Source organism: Anomaloglossus baeobatrachus, chromosome 4 (genome assembly GCF_048569485.1).
Source record: "Anomaloglossus baeobatrachus isolate aAnoBae1 chromosome 4, aAnoBae1.hap1, whole genome shotgun sequence".
Lineage (NCBI taxonomy): Eukaryota > Metazoa > Chordata > Amphibia > Anura > Aromobatidae > Anomaloglossus > Anomaloglossus baeobatrachus.
In genome coordinates, this window is record NC_134356.1 from 414293611 (window position 1) to 414313032 (window position 19422).

Genomic DNA, 19422 nt, shown 5'->3' on the forward strand with positions numbered 1-19422 from the left:
GTGAGAGAAGGAGATCACAGTGAATGACATGCAGATCACGCTCACAGCTGAGTCTGAGATTATGGGCGGGTACGAGCATAGCGCCGGTGAGGTCAGCGCTGTGCTTGACCTCACCAGCGCCATGCTCGTACCTGCCCATAATCTCGCACCTGCGCATTTAGCTCACTGGCGCGAGCTAGGGCAGCTATGTTTTCTGCTCTGCCCGCGATATGGCAGAGCGAACTGCGCCTGTGCGAGCCGACCTAACTGCACAGGCGCGAGATTTGAAAATGCGACGAGGAGAATGGAGGCGTCATCCCGTCAATCAAGAAAGGAGGACAGCGATCAGCGGCAGGAGGGGGGAAAGGAGTAGAAAATGAGCCCGCCCATCTGGTCAACACAGGTAATTAGCATACCTAACGCCCAAGTTTTATAAAGTTATTGTTGGGGTCTGGAAGGGGAGTCAGGGCCAAGGTGCACCTTCATAGAATGCAGCCCAGGAGCTGCAGAAGGTGATTCTTTTAGTTTAATAGGGAAAAATCTGGTGACAGGTTCCCTTTAAGGAAATTAAATCACCGAAAAGGACATAAAATCAAAGAAAAAAAAAAATTAGCAGAAAAAAGCCACCAGCCAACTTCGGTCAAAATGGTAAATGCACTTCCAGGATGCAGCTGGCCCCCCATGATAAAGGTATGGGTAACACAGGTGCAGAATACCGATGAGACAGCTACTCTCAACCTACCAACTCATAGGGTGGCTGCTGGTATTGAACATGCACACTAATGAGGTTTTACATAGGGCACCAGTCACACAGATATATCTAATAGAAGGGCGTCATCAATAAGCTGTGAGCCGAATACTGTGCATTGCACATACCTGTATGACTGGTGCTCTATGTGAAGCTTCATTAGTGTGCATGTTCAATACCAGCAGCCACCCTATGAGTTAGTAGGTTGAGAGTGGCTGTCTTATTTGTATTCTGCACCTGTGTTACCCATACTGGACTGGAGTCCTAGGTTCAAATCCCACCAAGGACACTATCTGCAAGGAGTTTGTATGTTCTCCCCGTGTTTGCATGGGTTTCCTCCGGGTACTCCGGTTTCCTCCCACATTCCAAAGACATACAGATAGAGACTCTAGATTGTGAGCCCCAATGGGGACAGTATTGCCAATGTATGTAAAGCGCTGTGGAATTAATAGCGCTATATAAATTAATAAAATTATTAATTATTATTATTATAATACCTTAAGGAAATTAATTTGAATTTGAATGGTTTACTCTTTGGGCATGTGCACACAGATTTTTGAGAAGGTTTTGGAGCAGAAAATGAACATAAATTCCAAGACTTTGAAGAGGGACGTTCAGCCTCACAGCGACATCACACAGCGGCCGGCCAATAGAAGTGGAGGGGCGGAGATGAGCGGGATGTAAACATCCCGCCCACCTCCTTCCTTCCTCAATGGCGGCGGCCGCAGGTAAGCTGCAGTTTATCGTTCCCGGGGTGTCACATGGAGCGATGTGTGCTGCCTCGGGAACAATGAACAACAGGACTTCGATTTTTAGAAAATGAGCGACGTGTCAGCGATGAACGAGAAGGTGAGTATTTCTGCTCGTTCATAGCTGTCACATGCTACGATATGTCAAACGATGCCGGATCTGCGTCACTTACGATGTGACCCCGCCGACATCTCGTTAGATATATCGTAGCGTGTAAAGCTCGCTTTAATTTCCCCCGCTGCACATCTCAGCTGATTTGTACAGCTGACATGTGTGCCTGCTAAGCACAAGTGGACTTGCTATCCGCCCGTGCCTTTAAACCCCTTAAATGGTGCTGTCAATATGTGACAGCGCCATTATAATAGCAATTGTGCTAAAACTTTACTCACAGGCCTTTACCGGAAGTCACATGATGTGATCACGTGGACCCGGTGGTTGTCATGGTAGCACAGGGTCATGTGATGATTTCTGTGCTCCCATGACTAAGGTCCTGTAAAAAAAAGCCGAGTACTGGCTGTTACAAGAGATAATTTCTCCCAATCTAAGCGGTGCTGCTCTGATTGGAAGAAATGAATGAGCGATCAGATTGCCTAGTTTACTAGGGGACTAGTAAAATAAAAAAAAGTTTAAAAAAGTTTTGAAAAATTAAAAAAATAAAAAAACCTAAAAGTTCAAATCACCCCCTCTTCGCTCCATTGAAAATTAAAGGGTTAAAAAATAAAAAATATACACACATTTGGTATTGCTGCATTCAGAAGTGCCTGATCTATCAAAATATAAAATCACTTAATATGATTGGTAAATGGCGTAGAGACAAAAAAATTCCAAACGCCAAAATTACGTTTTTTGGTCGCCACAAATTGTGCACAAAATGCAATAATAGGCAATCAAAAAGTAGCATCTGCGCAAAAATGGTACGGTTAAAAACATAAGCCCAAGATGCAAAAAATAAGCCATAACTGAGCCATAAATCCCCTAAAATGAGAACGCTAAGGGTCGCGGAAAATAGCGCAAAACGTACTCCACTTTTTTTGGACAAACTTCTGATTTTTTTTAACCGCTTAGATAAAGTAAACCTATTCATGTTTGGTGTCTACAAACTCACACCAAACCAACCTGAGGCATAAGAGCAAGACATCAGTTTTACCATATAGTGAACACAGTGAATAAAATATCTCAAAAACAATAGTGCAATCACACTTTTTTTTTGCAATTTGTCCGCATTTAGAATTTTTTTCCAGTACACTATATGGTAAAACTAATGTATTTTTTTTAAAAGTACAGTTTGTTCTGCAAAAAACGAGCCCTCACATGACCATATTGGCTCAAAAATAAAAAAGTTACGTCTCTCGGAAGAAGAATGGCGAAAAAAAACCCTGAAAGCACAACGTGTGGGGTGCGTTCATACTTGTTAGTAGCCTATGGGTGACGCCAGCCGGTGTCATATTGCTTTGGTCTGGTGTACCACATGTCAGCATGGTAATTTGCTTCTGCTACCTGGTGGGTGGCAAGTTTGTTATCAGCAGAGTTGCCTCGCGTGATGTTTTCAAGTTTATATCTGTCTTGGGGTCGTGCCTCATGTTGAATCCTGTTTGTTTCACCTGAGATGTGCTCTCATGTTGATACTGGTTCAGGATCACAGTTTGAGTCAGGGAGTTCGTTGACTACTGAGATGTGCGTTATGATGCATCTTGTGGTATGAACTTCAGGCTCAGTATGCTGTCTTGTCTTTGCAGCTCGGGATTTTGTGCGTCTTCTAGGCACTCTGCTTCGGCTAGAGCAGCTGTAGCTTCCTTTTCTGCTGCTAGTCTTTCTAGAGTGGCGTCTAGCCGTGCTTTCTCAATTTGTGCCCTTTGCTCTTCTTCAGCTTTCTTTATATCTAGGTGTGCTTTCTCACTATCTAAGCGTGCTTTCTCACTATCTAAGCGTGCTTTTTCGATATGTGATCTTCCCTCTTGTTCGGCTTTCTTTACTTTCAGCTGAACCTCTTTGTCAGCGAAGGTTGCTCTCATTTTGGCGGCTTCAGCTTTTGCGCGGGCAATGGCGATGGCGCTGCTGATAGACATCTTTGAGGAGATAGAAGCTACAAATTTCATTTTGTATGAGGATTTGTAGGACATGTTGCCTTTAAGGGTGCTGCTTGGCTGTGCAGAGATTGCGGTAGCTGTGCTGAGTCTCTGAGTAGCCTTTGTCTTGAATCCCACTAGCTGGATAGCCGCTGTTTCACTGTTATGTCCTCCCTACATGTAGCCTGAGCATTTGCAGTTTGACAGGCAGATAAACCTTATTCACCGTAGTTCAATAATTAGACTGTTGCTTGAAGTCTGTGCATTTATTAAACGTAGGTAAATATATTCAGATTGACTGATTGATGGTGAAACTGGAACAACAGATATGTGTACCATCAGTACATGCAAAATATAACAGGGTACATTTATGCATACCAGATGCAGATGCCTGCACAATATCATACGGATTACAAACAGCTTAATCCTAACTTAGAAAGACAGCTACCTAAACACAGTCCTGAGTTTAAGATTGCAATAAACGTGGAAGTCCTTACTAGCGATGCTTACACGAGGGGATGTAAGATGAAGACTGGCTTTGCTTATGAGCCTGCAGGAAATGAGGCCTTCTCCCAAAATGCATTGCAAGGAGGAGGAGAAAGAAACATTTATTACAGAGGTGGTGCTACTAAGTTTGGTCACAAGAGGGAGCCAAATATAACTCTAGGCAGATTGAATGCGGAGGCAGAACAGTATACTTATTGGAGTTTAGCTGTCATCTCCACTTCGTTGGCTGTACCAGTCAAGCCATCCACAATAGTATCAACAAGAATAAACGACATCTGTGAGGGAATTGTCAACTATAGTGTATCTAAACATTATTTGAGGGAGCACCAGAAGAATCCTGATTGCCTACATCTTACCATCCTCGAAAAATTACCTGACAATATCCTGATTGCTTTCAGAAATTGATCAATAGGGAATCCTTTTGGATATTTAAATTGGCTACCTTGACTCCAGAGGGTTTAAATATCAGCGTTAAATACACATGCAATTTATAGATATGGGGTTGTATGATTTCAATAATCCATAATTTTTGGAGTCCTGGAAAAATGCAAATCTGCAAGGTTCCTTTGAGGCAAATTTAAAAATTGCACAAGGATAACACAAGTAAACACAAAATGCAGTTTATAAATTAATGTTTTTTTTTATTATTATTTATTATTCATAAGGGGAAAAAATCCAAATCTACAGGGCCCTATTGATTGCCCCCCCTACCTTAAAACAAAAATTACCTGTGGTTTATCACATCATTGGGAAGCTGAGTTCAATTTCCCTAGCCACACCTAGGTCTGATTACTGCCACACCTATTCTCAACCGAGAAATCACTTAAATAATACCTACCGGATAAAGTGAAGTTTATCAAAAGACCCTCAAAAGCTAGACATCATGCCAAAGATCCAAAGAACTTCAGGAACAAATGAGAAATAATGTAATTGAGATCAGTCTGGAAAAGGTTAGAAAGCCATTTTTAAAGCTTTGGGACTCCACCCAACCACAGTGAGAGCCATTATCCAAAAATGGTGAAAATATGGAACAGTGGTGAATTTTCACAGGAGTGGCTGGCCAACCGCAATTACCCCAAGAGTGCAGCGACGATTCATCAAAGAGGTAAAAAAAGTCCTGACAACCACAGCCAAAGAACAGCAGTCCTAACTTGTTTCAGTTAAGGTCAGTGTTCATGACTCCATCATAAGAAAAAGGCTGGGCAAAAATGGCCTGCATGGCAAAGTTAGCAGACAAAAAACACTCTATGGAATGATGAGACAAAAGTTGGACTTTTTAGAAGGTATATGTCTCTTTACATCTAGCGTAGAAGTAACACATTATTTCAGAAAAGGAACATCATACCAACAGTAAAATATGGTCGTGGTAGTATGATGGTCTTTGGCTGTTCTGCTGCTTCAGGACCTGGAAGACTTGCTGTGGTAAATGGAACCATGAATTCTGCTGTCTACCAAAAAATTCTAAGGAGAATCTGTTTGTGACCTCAATCTAAAGCACATTGGGTAATGCAGCAGGATAATGACCCAAAACACACCAGCAAGGCCACCTCTAAATGGCTTAAAAAAAACTTAGTCAAAGTCCTGACCTTAGTCCTTCCAAGATGCTGTGACATGACCTTAAAAAGGTGGTTCATGCTTGGAGACCCTCCAATGTGGCTGAATTACAACAATTCTGCAAAGATGAGTGGGCCAAAATTCCCTCAAGAGGGTTGTAAAAATTAATTGACAGTTATTGCTAATGCTTGTTTGCAGTTTTTGCTACAAAGGGTGGCCCAACCAGTTATTATGTTTAGGGGCAATCACTTTTTCACACAGGGCCTTGTAGGTTTGAATGTCTTTTTCCCTTTAATATTAGATTTGGAGCTGGCGGTTGGTGCGGCAGCTTTTTGGGAGTCATTGTGCAGATACCCCTGGGCTCATGCATATCCCATCCAGAGATACAGGGAAGTGTGGAGCTATTGGCTAGTGCAGCAGCCGCACAGATTGTCTGCCTATTGAGCATTTATGTAGCATTGTGCCTGAACAGCACAACCACAAAAGGTCAATTTATCTCAACTGTTCTTTAAGCCATTTGTTACTGATTTACACAAAAGCGCTTGCACATTTTATTTTAGATATCAAACATTTGGCCTGATCACTAGGGGTTAATAAGATACAAAAGCATGTCCAAGACCTTTTGAGCGGATGCATTACTTGCATCATTACTACAGACTTATATGCAACTATCGTAATGCCTGCTACTTTCCATTTCCAGACCTGAAAAATTATAGTGACTTTGCCGCACTGGGGTCCTTGATTTAAATCCCACGAAGGACTATATCTATAAGGAATTTGTATGTTCTCCAGGTGTTTGAGTGGGTGTTCTCTGGTTTCCTTCCACACTGCAATGACCATTCTGTCTGTAAAGTGCTGTGGAATTAATTGTGCTATATCCACAAGTAAAATATCTAAATAAATAGGGGTTGATTTATGAAAGGAGAAATCTTTTAAAATAGTTTAAAATGTCACAAAAACTTTTTTGTAATTCAGAATCACACAAAAAAAGTAACTTTTGGTGTTTCTAAATGAGCATTGCTGTCTGTTTGAGAAGTGGTTAGAGCTTTGTAATGAGGGAGCATGGCTGAGTATAACAGACACATTCATTACAATTTAATCTAGAAAAGTGGTATAAATGACAACATAAATTTACTGCAAGGCTCTCCCAAAATACAAGGGTGAATAGTCCGACACCTTGACATTTGGAGTTGAGTGCAAAACTATTTACCCTTGTTTTTTGGGGAACGTAATTAGGGATGGGTGAACCCGAACTGTAAAGTTCGGTGTTCATACCGAACACATGGTGTTCGTGCACACGACCCCGAACAAGAGCTTTCTGGGACGTTCGTGTTACAGTTCGTGTTACAGTTTGGGTCCAGGAGCTGTTAAAAAAAAGCCCGTTATTAAAAAAATGTTTTGATCATACTTACAGGTCCCGCGACGTCCTGCAGACTCTGCCTCCCAGCGCGTCTGCTTCATCTGTGCTGAGAATCAAAAATACCGCGGAGCGCTACGTCATTTTTTTTTCATGATTTATTTATTTTTTTACAGTACTGTGATGTCAGTTAATCAAAATACAGGGAAGACAATTTTTTTTTTAGTTATTTAAATAAGTAATTACAAAAAATGCGTGGGCTCCTGCTGCATTTTCTATATTGCTAGCTAAGGGTAATCCAAGCAGCTACTGGCTGCTAACCCCAACTGCTTGGTGTTACCTTCACTGGCAATGGAAAATCAAGGGGAGCATTTATTTTTTTGCCAAAAAAATAAAAAAAAAAATGGCGTGGGCTTCGCCATATTTTTGTATGCTAGCCAGGTACAGCAGGCAGGTACGGGCTGTCCCCAACCCCCAGCTGCCTATTTGTACCCAGCTGGGAACCAAAAATATAGGGAAGCCCTTTTTTTAATTATTTCATGAATTTCATGAAATAATTAAAAAAACAACATGGGCTTCGCCCCATTTTTGTGTCCAACCAGGTACAACTAGGCAGCTGGGGATTGGAATCTGCAATGCAGGTTGTCCCAAGCTTTCTGGCCCTCCCGCTGCAAATTGCAGTTCACAGCCGCCCCAGAAAATGGCGCTTTCATAGAAGCGCCATCTTCTGGCGCTGTATCCAACTCTTCCAGTGGCCCTGGTGACGGGTGGCATGCTGGGTAATGAGGAGTTAATACTAGCTTTGTTTTACTAGCTAGTATTAAGCCAGAGATTCTTAATGTCAGGCAAGTTTGACCCGGACATTAAGAATCTCCAATAAAGGATTAACAAAAAGACACCACACAGAGAAAAAATATATCTTTGTACCGTGTTAGCCAGTAGAGATAAAAAAAATTGTTTAAAAGAACTGAGAGTCCTCAGTGGTTGATACCTTTTAATGGCTAACTGAAAAGATGGAAATAATTGCAAGCTTTCGAGACTACTCAGGTCTCTTCATCAGGCATGGTATAACACAAAGTCTGAAGAGTCACATATTTATACACAACAGGACATAGAAAAGTGCAGTAAAAAAAAAAAAAACAACCAAGTTATATAAAAAATTTATATTAACTTGGTTTTTTTTTTTTTTTTTTTTTTTTACTGCACTTTTCTATGTCCTGTTGTGTATAAATATGTGACTCTTCAGACTTTGTGTTATACCATGCCTGATGAAGAGACCTGAGTAGTCTCGAAAGCTTGCAATTATTTCCATCTTTTCAGTTAGCCATTAAAAGGTATCAACCACTGAGGACTCTCAGTTCTTTTAAACAATTTTTTTTTATTAGAAATAAATACACAGACACACTTAAAGACTCCATGTTTATTACTCCCTCTCACCCTTCCACAATCCTGGTTTTCTGACTTCTTTCTCCTTCAACCCATGCAGCTCTGCTATATCAGACAGGATAGGGGAGGAAGACCCTCCTCCTCCCCCGTGCAGTCTAATCATTGAATGAGTGAGCAAAGGCTGCGGGTTGGTAAGCGGTGACATCACCGCTGCCACCATTACAATAGTAACCTGACAGGCGGGTTACTATAGCAATGTGGATCTCCGATCTCCTGATTACCAGCGCCACTATTCACCGGCTGTGGCAGCCAGGCCCTGCATGTGGGTTGACTCTGTAAAGAGTGCCGACATTCAGGGACAGGGAGCCGACCATGTGCCAGAGAATCTCACCGGTACACAGCGCTCACCGAGTATACCAAGTACTGAGATGCTTGGGCGAGCACCGCGTACCGTTGAGATGCACTGACAGCACGGACAGGACCTAGCATGACGTCATAGCCTTGTGACTGGTCTGCAACCAACGAGGTAATACGACGTGACTGGTCACATGAGTATGACGTAACGGAAGGTCCTATCATCAGTGCTGGTTACCGGGAGGGCACAGCGATGATCGGAAGGAGAAGCGGCGGGAGACAGAGTCTGAAGGACGCGTCACGGGTGCTGTAGGTATAATGACAATGTTTATTATTAACTATATTCTTTATTTTATAGCCCCTCCCTGCCCCATCACATAACTGTAAAGTCCAAGTTTGGTGTTCAGACGCAAGTTCGCGTTATAGCAGAACCCGAACGCGAACTTTACAAAACGTTCAGGCGAGTCTCCCAAACACCGAACATCGGGGGGTTCGCCCATCCCTAAATGTAATGTAGCATTTCTGTAATGCCTGCCGGTATCCACAGACTCAGACGTGCTGTAATGGACAGGTTAGAGGGAAGCCACTCACCAAGCAGGACCCCCAGACCCCTGAAACCATTTAACCCCTATACAGGGATTTGGAATTACACAGGGCTCTGGAGATCACTACCTGTGGAAGGCTGCAGTCTGAGAGAGTAGTCGTGAGGCAGGGTCAAGCCAGAAATTGCGGAACAGGGACAGAATCGGCAGGCAAGGATGTAATCAGGAACAAGCAGAGGTCAAAACCGGATCGGGCACTGAGGTACAAAAACAGCAGGCAGGAGGGTAGTCAGGAAACAAGCGGTAATCGGCACACGAAATCACAGAACAGGACAAAACAGGACCCAGAATTTTCAGAACTATCTCTGGCAGAGGTCAGCAGACAGGAGGGGCATTAAAAAGGGTGTGGTGTCTTCCCATAGGCTGTAGCTGAATTATGGTACTTCAGCTGGGAGACACCCGCCACCTACAGTCAGCCAGTGGCACTGCAGATGCCCAGGAAACCAAGACAAGTGGATGAACGGAGCCTGCGGCCATTGGCGCCGCTGGCATCGACTCCTCTCCCATCACCAGCGCTATCCACGGCAGGAACACGGCGTCACCTGGCGATCAGAGTAGAAGTCAATGGAGCTGACTCCGGTGGTGACGTAACAATTTCTTCTTTTCTAATCCAAGCTTTCTTGTCCAAGGTTTTAGATTTACTGGTCTGCCATGGAGACACATTTTTGAATTATTAACCGAAATGTACTCCCCTTCATGGCATTGCAGCTGAAGATTGCACCAAATTCGTTAGGGTACTGGTTTATGGAAAGCCAATCTTGATGAACTGGCTCCATAGTCTATAATTTTTATATCTTGATAATAATTGACTTGCTAGAAAAAATGGCTCATGTTGTTGAATGCTCTAAATTCTGCATTTACAATGATAGAAGTATAAAGTAAATAGATTTTGTGATGTATCTAAAAAGCTTCAGATTGTGAAGTATATGTTGTTCCGGCACCCTCACTCTGTGCTTTAGAAGAGTGAGTTGACAGACAGCTAAACTCTTTCCCATCGATGCATTGACTCGGACACTGGGGGTCCTTTACAACTTTTATTAATGACATTAGTGTAAAACTACAAGAAATAAATGAAAATACTAAGTACAACATACAACATATCTGAGTTACATAGCATTCCATTTGATATAAGACATGTGGTGTAATGCACTAAATTGCTAATACAGAATATCTATAATGACAGGATAATACTTGCAGAACAGAGCAACTACATTATAGAATTTGATGAGCCCTAGCCAGGGGATCATAACTCACCGACTGTGCTATGTAGAGGCAAGCGAAAAGATCAGAGATCTGGAGAGATGATCAGCATGCAGAATGTCTGTGTCCATGTAACTAATATGGCTGCTGAAGAAGAAGAAGGGGACAGAGCTAGACTAGTGCAAAGTCTGATGGCAACTACATAAGCCTTGGTGGGACAATTTTCATTGCACAGTAACCAATGAAACACTAGATAAACAAGCTGCAGTAAGAAAACATTGTCAACAGATGGCGATGTTGGATAAGTTATCACTGGACAGTATCAATGTCAATTACTAAAACTTAACCTTATTACATGGCATCTATATATATAATTGCCTTATTCTGTCTGTCTGTCTGTCTGTCTATCTGTCTGTCTATCTGTCTGTCTGTCATGCTCCGAAATTGTGTCCTTACGGTGACACAAAGCTGATTGGCCGCTGGGCTCGCCATGGCCCCGCCCCCCCACACGGATTGGCCTCTCGCCCCGGCTCTCTGCAGGCCCCGCCCCCCTCACGCAATGCACGCTCGCTCTGGCCTAACTGACACGGGGCTCCGATTCCCAGGTGAGTACACACACACACATCAGATCACACTCACTCTCACACACACCTCACACATCACATCCACACATCACATCCACACATCACATCCACACATCACATCCACACATCACATCCACACATCACAACATGCTGGGATATCGCTTGCTTCTACACCGGCTCCGTCAGGATCCCGGCAGCGCCAGACATAACCTTGCGATGCTGGGATCTTAACGGAGGCCGTGAAAGCTGGTAACCATTATACACATCGGGTAACTAAGGTCCCTTAGTTACCCGATGTGTATCATAGTTACCAGTGTACACCGGCTCACACTCACTCTCATACACACCTCACACACACATCACATCGCATCCACACATCAAGGTCCTGCAGCTGCGGAACATACATAACATAACAGCACACACACACACACACACACACAAATCAGATCACACTCACACACACCTCACACATCACATCGCATCCAAATACTCACAACATCCTGGGATATCGCTTGCTTCTCGGCGGCGATATTGTGCTGTGAGCTTCCAGGACCTGACGGAGGATCACATGGCCAGAAGCATGTGATATCCCCGGATGTTGTGAGTATCAGCGCGTATGTGCAATATCGTCAGTGTCTGTGTGTGTGAGTGTATGCGATCGGGTGTGTGTGAGTGGATGCGATCGGTTGTGTGTGTGAGTGGATGCGATCGGTTGTGTGTGTGAGTGCATGCGAACGGTTGTGTGTGTGAGTGGATGCGATCGGTTGTGTGTGTGAGTGGATGCGATCGGTTGTGTGGGTGAGTGGATGCGATCGGTTGTGTGGGTGAGTGGATGCGATCGGGTGTGGGTGAGTGTCGGCAGAGGAGCACGGCGTGCTGGAGGAGGCTGGGAGCAGAGAGGCTGATCTTGGGGAAGGCTGGGAGGGGGAGGCTGATGCTGAGGGAGGCTGGAAGGAGAGAGGCTGAGCAAACGTGCTCCATCCGCCATACTGCGCACTCCCCATCGTGCTGCATCCCCCATGCTGCGCACTCCCAAACGTGCTCCATCCGTCATGCTGCGCACTCCCCATCGTGCTCTATCCGCCATGCTGCACACTCCCAAACGTGCTCCATCCGCCATGCTGCGCACTCCCAAACGTGCTCCATCCGCCATACTGCGCACTCCCCATCGTGCTCTATCCGCCATGCTGCACACTCCCAAACGTGCTCCATCCCCCATGCTGCGCACTCCCAAACGTGCTCCATCCGCCATGCTGCGCACTCCCCATCGTGCTCTATCCGCCATGCTGCACACTCCCAAAAGTGCTCCATCCGCCATGCTGCGCACTCCCAAACGTGCTCCATCCGCCATGCTGCGCACCCCCCATCATGCTCCATCCGCCATGCTGCGCACTCCCAAACGTGCTCCATCCGCCATGCTGCGCACTCCCAAACGTGCTCCATCCGCCATGCTGCGCACTCCCAAACGTGGTCCATCCGCCATGCTGCGCACTCCCAAACGTGGTCCATCCGCCATGCTGCGCACTCCCAAACGTGGTCCATCCGCCATGCTGCGCACTCCCAAACGTGCTCCATCCGCCATACTGCGCACTCCCAAACGTGCTCCATCCGCCATACTGCGCACTCCCCATCGTGCACCATCCGGCATGCTGCGCACTCCCAAGCGGATGGAGCATGATGGGGGGTGCGCAGCATGGCGGATGGAGCACGTTTGGGAGTGCGCAGCATGGCGGATGGAGCACGTTTGGGAGTGTGCAGCATGACGGATGGAGCACGTTTGGGAGTGCGCAGCATGACGGATGGAGCACGTTTGGGAGTGCGCAGCATGCCGGATGGTGCACGATGGGGAGTGCGCAGTATGGCGGATGGAGCACGTTTGGGAGTGCGCAGTATGGCGGATGGAGCACATTTGGGAGTGCGCAGCATGGCGGATGGACCACGTTTGGGAGTGCGCAGCATGGCGGATGGACCACGTTTGGGAGTGCGCAGCATGGCGGATGGAGCACGTTTGGGAGTGCGCAGCATGGCGGATGGAGCACGTTTGGGAGTGCGCAGCATGGCGGATGGAGCACGTTTGGGAGTGCGCAGCATGGCGGATGGAGCACGTTTGGGAGTGCGCAGCATGCCGGATGGAGCACGTTTGGGAGTGCGCAGCATGGCGGATGGACCACGTTTGGGAGTGCGCAGCATGGCGGATGGAGCACGTTTGGGAGTGCGCAGCATGGGGGATGCAGCACGATGGGGGGTGCGCAGCATGGGGGATGGAGCACGATGGGAGGTGCACACCTCCCCCCAACACACACACACACACGCGCACTGCACAACACACACACACTAGGAATCACAAACAACGCCCTACACAGACACCCACACACACAGACAACGCTGCACACACAAATATACGCACATGCTGCACAACACACACATTGCTCAAAACATACCTCCCCCCAAAACACACCACACACACACAAACCGCACAACACACACAACGCTACAGACACACAGCGCTCCACAAACAACGCAACACACGCAACACACATACAACACCGCTCTCACCCCCCGCGACACTCAGAACATGTACAGCGCCCTACACAAACACTTGGTAACTACACACAACAACATCTATATATATATATATATATATATATATAACAAAAATCATACATGAACTACACAATACGTAAATTCTAGAATACCCGATGCGTAGAATCGGGCCACCTTCTAGTAATAAAATAATGCTATGCATTTCTATGAAGGCATGACATATGTTATTTATTTCTGGAGAACCTCAATGATTCAATGATACTTGACTTAATAAAAAAACAAAATAATTTTATTTAAAATTTCCTAGAAATCATTCTAGAGATGTTCTGTGACACATTTATACTGGGTGCATAATTTAAAATGCCTTCATCAGCAAGTCTATTAATAGTTTTGCTTTCATACTAATGAACCAGCAGTGTCCCTTTCCTTTAGTGCCAATTCTCCTCCATTACTCTATACATGTATTTTGCTATTATTTGCTTTTTTCTTGGTAAATAGTTTTAGCAGCATCTGACAATAGGATTCTATAGATAATAATGAAAAAAATACACATCATATTATTATTACATTATATTATCATTTTACCCTTATGTATAAAAATATTTAGTATATTATTATAAAATATAATATTAGGTTTAGTCAAATGATATTCATTAGGATTTATTTAATCACATAGAAAAAATAGCTAGATAGGAGCTCTGGGAAAAAATGTCAATTATATTGCCCTCATAAAAAGTGATAATGGAATACTGACAATACCACGAAAAAAAATAAAAAAGATATATATTTTTGCTACAGATGATGAAACTGACAGCAATGGTTAGGTTGTTTATGTAACTTATGGTTAGAATATAATTTACCAATATAAGACACTTGTTTAGATCAATTTTATAGCTAAAAACAATTATCTTAAAGCAGAATGCTAAAACCAGTGGAAAAGAAGCCCTCGGGAAAAGTCGAACCAGATGGACGGTACCTGAAAAACAAGAGATAAGTGTAAGACACATAATGTTTTGATTTTATTTGCAGAGATAATGAATAATTTTTTTAAAGGCTTATAAAAATCTGCCTCATAACTATAATTTTAATTACAGGTGTTTGTTTGTTTGGTGGGGTTTTTTTTGTTTTGGGGTGGGGGGTTATTTTATTAATATTTTTTTCTTTTAACATTTCCTCTTGTGTTTTAAAAGTCATACCCAGGTCCCAAGGGATGGAGAAGAAAAAAGGTATGTATTATTCCAACTACAACTTGAGTAAATATTCTCAGTGAAATAGACAATAGTAAATGTTTCATATTCTGGTAGAGTGAACATTCAGAGGAAGAAGGTGAGACGATAACAACTTCCAAGAAAGAAAAGGTTAGTACAACTCAACTGTGTTCTTTGCCTTGAAATATAAGTTGTACAGTAAAAGTAAAACAATAAGATGACAATTTTACAACTACGTAAAGGGTTAAACACCTGTATTAACAAGCAAATATATCTTGTCATGAATACCATGAATAATGCTACAAGCTGAAACGCGTCGATTCTATTCATCTATTTGTCAGTGTGCAATTAGCTACTAGATGAACTTTTAATTGAATATAACAATTGTGAAGTTTTATTTATACAGAGCCCCTGTCGCTGGAAATTCTGTTTGCTGTTCTCTTTGTTTTCAAGAAAACATTTACTAAGAAATTGTGTCAAACGTTTTCTCTCTCTCTCTCTTGTGCTTAAATAAGCAATCCCAAATTTTATTAAAAAATATTTATATAATATTTAACTAGTTTTAATATCCATACTGATAGCCATCTTCTCTAGTTTCCAGTGCCTCTCTGGTCCTGTTCTAGGTCACCTGAGTGTTCTTCTTTGCTGGCTCACACAGGGATCACTTCACAGGGTGGTGCTACTCTCTCAGTGTAGGCCTACGGAGACTCAGAACATGACTCCATAGACTTACATTGAAAAAGCAACTTCAAGTTCACAAACCTGTGTCAACTAACGAGTTGGAACGTCACGATGACATAGAAGAGAACTGAAACAGTACTGGAAAACAGGGAAGTCTGCATTCAGGGAGTTTATTAACACATCTATATTTTATTACATAGATATAAGCATATAATCTAAAATAGGGTCTTATTTGGGTATTATGGGATAGAGAAAGTTGACAATTGCTCACGTGGTGGGTGGGAGTTGTGAACCCATAACCACAGAACACGCTTGGAAAAACGTCTGCTGCAAACCCACAGTAAGGAACATAGAAGTCTGGAAAGGAAGAGGTTAATCTTGCACTGCTGTTGTAGAGAAATATGAGGCTGAAGATCAGATAAATAAATATGTAGTTTTATTGTGAACGTGTTTCAAAGTAAAACAACTTCTTCTTCAGGACAAACTACACATCTGTAGCTTGTCCTGAAGAAGAAGTTGTTTACTTCGAAATGCGTTGACAAAAAAAACTACTCATTGATTTATTGGATCTTCAGCATCCTATTTTTTTACAACAGCAGCGCAAGATTAACCCCTTTATTTTCAGACTTCTATGTTCATTACATAGATAGATTTTCCCTTATTTTGGTGAGTGCTTCTTTAAATCTCTTTTTTGTATCAAAGAACTTGTACAATGGAGGGATTTGTCAATCATGATTTGCCAGGATCTTAATAATAATATTTTAATATTAATAATGTCTATATTAAACTAAAAGTAAATCATCATAATGTTGTATGTATTTGCCTTAACTTGTTAAATTATTTACTGCAATAGGAAGGAAAGAGACGTTCAGGACCTCAAGGAGACAGAACTCAGAAGGTGCTATTTCAAATCGTAACTTGTCCAGGTCCTACTCTGCTTATTACAAGGGAAGTTATCACTATATATATATATATATATATATATATATATATATAATCTTTAATCTGCTACCATAGTGTAATAGAGAATAGTAATAGGTGTTTAAAGATGTCACTCTTTAAAATCTTATAAAAGAAAGAATAAAAAAAAACATGTTAAATGTGAAGAATCTTGTGGACACAGGCTTGATTGACATCTCACAGGCTGTGATACATTACACTCCAGCGCTTGCCGCATATTGTGCATGCACAAGATCAATACATTTTGCTTTAGTGTGCATGTGCTCAATGCGACTAGGACAGGCTAGTAAGGAGAAAACCTAGTCTATGGGATGTCAATCAAATCAGAAGGGGCTGAGACTGCATGGCTCAGTGGAAGATGTGTAACACCTACAACGCTTTTCAAGGGTAGCACACGCTACTTTGTAACCTATTTTTTTTTCTTTAACATGGCTATGGGCATTTCAAAAATTGACATCTAAAACTATATGTTTTAAAGTACAGTGTAAAGGGGGCTTTACACGCTACGATATCATTAATGTTTTATCGTCGGGGTCACGTCGTTAGTGACGTACATCCGGCGTCATTAACGGTATCGCAGCGTGTAACACTTACCAGCAACCTTAAACGTCCTCCAAATTGATGAAAATCGCTCACCATGGAGAGGTCGTCCTAAAACCAAAAATTGTTAATGGATGTTTATAGATGTTGTTCCTCGTCCCTGCGGTAGCACACATCTGTCACGCTCCCCGGGTCCTCACCCCCGTTCCCCGGCTCACCTGCCACGCTCTCCGCTCCCCAGTCACCGGATTCCGTCCGTCCCAGGGCTCCGGGCCCCCGATCCCGGCGCCCGACAGCTTCCCTGGACCTGGCCGGCTCCCCTGCGTCCTCCTCGCAGCCTCCTTCCCTGGCTTCTGGCACCCGGGCGGCGCGCATGCGCATTAGGGCGCGCGCGCGGTCACTGACCCTTTCTTAAAGGGCCAGCGTCCATTAACAGGAAATGAGGTTGCACAGGTACAGGGTATATAGGGGGTCATTGTCCAAGGGGGCGGGGCCTGATCTTCGTGTTCCCTGAGCTAGGAGTCAGGTCTCTTGGTGTTTATGTGCCTGTACTCACCTATCTGTCTTTGTAGAGCCGTACCTGCCTCGCCATCCAGTCTGCCGTGTCCTGATCCCCGCACGCTGTCCGTCTGCCATCTGACAGTCCGTACCATCCCGGATCCCTGCGGTGACCCGTCATCTTGCTCCAGAGGTTCCGGACCCCGCCTGATATCACCTCGGCCTCCGAACCTGAGCTACGTCACCAAGACCACCTTCTGTGACTCCGTGGTCCCTGGGACTCCTCCGCTGCCTTCTCTTGCACGGACTGTTCTACTGCCCATCAGTGCTTCAGCTGCCGGACTCCCTACCACCATCTCAGAGAGTTCGGTCCAGTGGATCCACCTCCTGGGTCTGCCCGACCGCCCGGCCGTGACAGTAAGATCAGGCCATGGATCCCGCTGCAGCACTAATGGCTCTGCAAGAGGAACTCCAACGCCAGCGTGAAGTCCAGACCCGCATGCTGCAATTCATGACCTCCGTGGACACCCGCCTGTACACATTACAAGCATCAATGACGCCTGCGGCACCCAGGTCCCCCGCCAGGCAAGCCATGGCCCCCGCACCAGTGGCAACCTCGTCAGATGCTTCCCGACTCCGTTTGGCGTCACCTCCTCGTTATGCTGGAGATCCCAAGACCTGCAGGGGCTTCATAAATCAATGTTCCCTTCATTTCACGCAGCTGCCACATCTGTTCGCCTCCGACCAAGCCAAGGTCGCCTTTATAATGTCCCACCTAGAGGGCGAGGCGCTGGCGTGGATGAACCCCTTGTGGGAGAAGGAGGACCCCATGACCAAGGATCTTCAACAGTTCCTGCAGGCATTCCGCAGCACCTTTGACGAGCCGGGACGCGCTTCTGCCTCTGCTTCATCACTCCTCCGCCTACGTCAAGGAACACTGACGGTGGGCCAATACGCCATCCGTTTTCGCACTTTGGCTTCAGAACTCGGGTGGAATAATGAGGCCCTAACAGCCGCCTTCTGGGAGGGACTCTCGAGTCGCATCAAGGATGAGTTGGCGGGTCGGGACGTGCCCTCCACCCTAGATGCCCTGATTGCCCTAGCAACTCGTGTGGACATACGTTTTCAGGAGCGCTCCAAAGAGCTATCTCGTGAGAGACGCCCGTTACGGCATTCATCTCCTCCTCAGAAGCCCTCCGTACCTCAGTCATCAACAGCTGGGAGTCCCGTCCACGAGCCCATGCAGATTGACCGAGTGCGTCAGTCTGCACAACGTAGAGCAGAGCGGCTTGCCCAGGGTCTCTGCTTTTACTGCGGTGAGGGCACACACCTCCTCCGTTCCTGTCCGGAAAGGCCGGGAAACTCCAAAGCCTAGGGTTGGTAGGAGAGGCCACCCTAGGTGCTGGGACTCTCTCTGATCCGGTCACATGGACCGTGCAAGTGACAACGGGAGAGACGCGGTTCACGGCTGAGGCCTATCTTGATTCCGGGGCAGCAGGCAATTTCATCCAGCAAGCCACCGTGGACAAATACCAGGTGCCTGTTATCCCACTCAACAAGCCCCTGGTGATTGCCTCTGTGGATGGGAGACCCCTTTCTGACACCATCTCCTGGACCACCAGGCCGGTTGAACTGCGCATCGGTGCTCTTCACACCGAGAACATCGCCTTCTACGTCCTTCCGCACATGTCCCATCAGATCCTGCTGGGCCTTCCATGGTTACGGACTCACGAACCATCAGTCAGCTGGGGCACTGGCGAAATCACCCGCTGGGGTGCTTCGTGTCATGAGAGATGCCTAAAATCCACACAACCCATCCGACGACCTCCGGTTCCTGAGAACCTACCGGGGCTGCCCTCGGCTTATTGGTCCTTTGCTGATGTCTTTGATAAAAAAGAATCCGA

General features: G+C 45.0%; 1 protein-coding gene across 1 annotated transcript in view; it reads left to right on the forward strand.

Annotated features, from left to right (window-relative positions):
- The window catches only part of LOC142302455 (uncharacterized), a 593189-nt gene that overhangs the window by 353383 nt on the left and 220384 nt on the right, over positions 1-19422 (forward strand). The window contains exons 68-70 of the mRNA XM_075343517.1: positions 14526-14627; positions 14936-14989; positions 16374-16418. Coding sequence (XP_075199632.1) covers positions 14526-14627; positions 14936-14989; positions 16374-16418 — 201 coding nt within the window. The remainder of the gene's footprint in view (positions 1-14525; positions 14628-14935; positions 14990-16373; positions 16419-19422) is intronic.